The sequence below is a fragment of the Aplysia californica genome, unplaced genomic scaffold (assembly GCF_000002075.1).
Source record: "Aplysia californica isolate F4 #8 unplaced genomic scaffold, AplCal3.0 scaffold00004, whole genome shotgun sequence".
Taxonomy (NCBI): domain Eukaryota; kingdom Metazoa; phylum Mollusca; class Gastropoda; order Aplysiida; family Aplysiidae; genus Aplysia; species Aplysia californica.
Window position 1 is genome coordinate 1,883,014 of NW_004797274.1, and position 2,195 is coordinate 1,885,208.

The following is a 2,195-nucleotide window of genomic DNA, read 5'->3' on the forward strand; positions in this document are numbered from 1 at the left end:
TGTGTGTGTGTGTGTGTGTGTGTGTGTTATTTGTTTCTTTATGTATTTGTTCTGGGTTGTGTTTTAACAACCTGTTAGGCACAAGTATACCGACTGCATGCTGCGTAGTGTTTGACTCCTTCATACGTCACTTTTCACAATGGTGTCTGACGAAGTCATACGCTAAGCAGACCATAATATACTTAATTTTAAAGGGAGAGCATCTAACCCATTGGGGGAGAAAAATGGAAAAGAGAAGAAGGGAGTTGTAAATGCAGAAGCGATTCGCCATGGTAAATATCATGCATATGCTTCCGCGAAAAGAGAGTGAACCTCTGAGGTGGGTCTTCAAAATATTATGGTACAGTCTGCATATTTCCTGGAATAAAACTGAAAAAGGGGAGACTGTGCCAATGTTTTATTATCTGGAGCTTACTTGCTTTGCTCTAATCTTTCAAAAGTTACTGTGTCGTTGAGCGATATTGCTTCACTTGTTGCACGACATGTTTGGCGTGTTGTACCAAAGCGTTCGTAATTGTGGAAGAAAAAAAACGTGCGCCTTTTTTCGGGCAAACATGTTGCAGATAGTTCATTATATTAATGAGCTGTTTGTAGACTCATGGCGTGTGATTATATTTTTAAAGTACTTTTTATGAGCTTCAATATGACATTACATATTTTGATCGCATATTTCCACAGAAACGTATATATTTTTGCCTGGAACAACGTCTGGGAATGGGGAGTAGCAAGGAGGGCCTACGACTTTGCCAATAACGGCTACAAGGTAAATAACACGTTATACCCCTTCCCAACACAAAAGACTTATGATTATCAACGACAAAACTTGGGAATACAGAACTTTTCAGAAAGGAAATTAGTCAACATGGAAAATTGCTGCTCTTTGCAACTTGTCAAAGCGGAAAATTGTCAATCAATACAGAAACCTCAGCCTCTTTGAAATTACTGCGTGCGTTTTACTTTTATTTAACCTATCCGTACGTCGTATTTTACTATAATATCCATACGACGTGGGAAACTCTGAGATACTACTTTCCAAAGAGGAAATAAACTCGTTAATCCGATCCGTACACTTAGCATAGCAGTCTGTCAAACTGATTTTTTGTTTAAATACTGAAAGTTTCAAAGAGATCTTCGCACTAGAAATATTCTAAAATGTGAAGAATTTTCAGATACAAAATGACCCCAGAGCGCACGGATAGGGTTAAACAAATGTTCTAACAATGGATCTTCCTCAACATTGGATTGTAGATTAGAAAACAGTATACCGCAATATTAATATACTTATGCACTTTTTAAATATTCAGTTAGAATTGAGAGATTATTGCTTGATGACAGATAGAATTACTAAAATAATAGCTAGAAAATATATATGTAGCTTTGTATCATTATATTTGAACGCAAACAAAAGTTTGAATAATTAGAAAAGAAGAATTTTGAAAAGCACAAAGGAGGTTGAGTCGATATATTATTATTTTCCTTCTCCACGTCCAAGTTCAGAGATAATATGCATTCGATGAAACATTCAGGCAACATTTTCCCCAAATCATGTCCGCAGGTGATAGTGACACCAGCCACTAACTTCTATTTTGACCACCCGTACGAGCCTGACCCGGAGGAGAGGGGTTTGTACTGGGCCACACGCTACACAAACACCAAGAAAGTGTTCAAGGTTCGTAATAGGGATTGGTTGGTTGGTTGGTTGGTTGGTTAGTTGGTTGGTTGGTTGGTTGGTTGGTTGGTTGGTTGGTTGGTTGGTTGGTTGGTTGGTTGAATGGTTGGTTGGTTGGTTGGTTCATTTTCTTTTTTAATGTAGGATTTTAAGGCCCCCATCATCACAATTGCAATCCTTTTATATAGGAGATAAGTTTCTACCCTGTCTGTCACTGTCAGTGCCAACCAGGACTGAGATGGATGTGATACATCATCCCAGCAGAAAGATCGTGTTACTCCATAAAAATTCTCCCCCACACGGGAATCGAACTAGGGTCTTCTGTGTGCGACGGCGAAACCCCTATACGCTACACCAATGATGCCGAATGGCATGAAGCTGCCTGTTTATACACTAATCATGATAGGTAGAGAGCCTGGTATAGAATCAAGAAAACTGCTAGGGGAGAGAGAGAGAGAGAGAGAGAGAGAGATAGATAGATAGATAGATAGATAGATAGATAGATAGATAGATAGATGGATATAGA

The 2,195-nt window shown here is 38.7% G+C and overlaps 1 protein-coding gene across 1 annotated transcript in view; it reads left to right on the top strand.

Moving 5' to 3' along the window:
• Positions 1-2,195, top strand: part of LOC101862620 (beta-hexosaminidase) — a gene marked incomplete in the record, with an annotated part of 39,930 nt that overhangs the window by 31,943 nt on the left and 5,792 nt on the right. Inside the window, 2 exon segments of the mRNA XM_013080072.2 lie at positions 686-763; positions 1,556-1,669. Coding sequence (XP_012935526.1) covers positions 686-763; positions 1,556-1,669 — 192 coding nt within the window.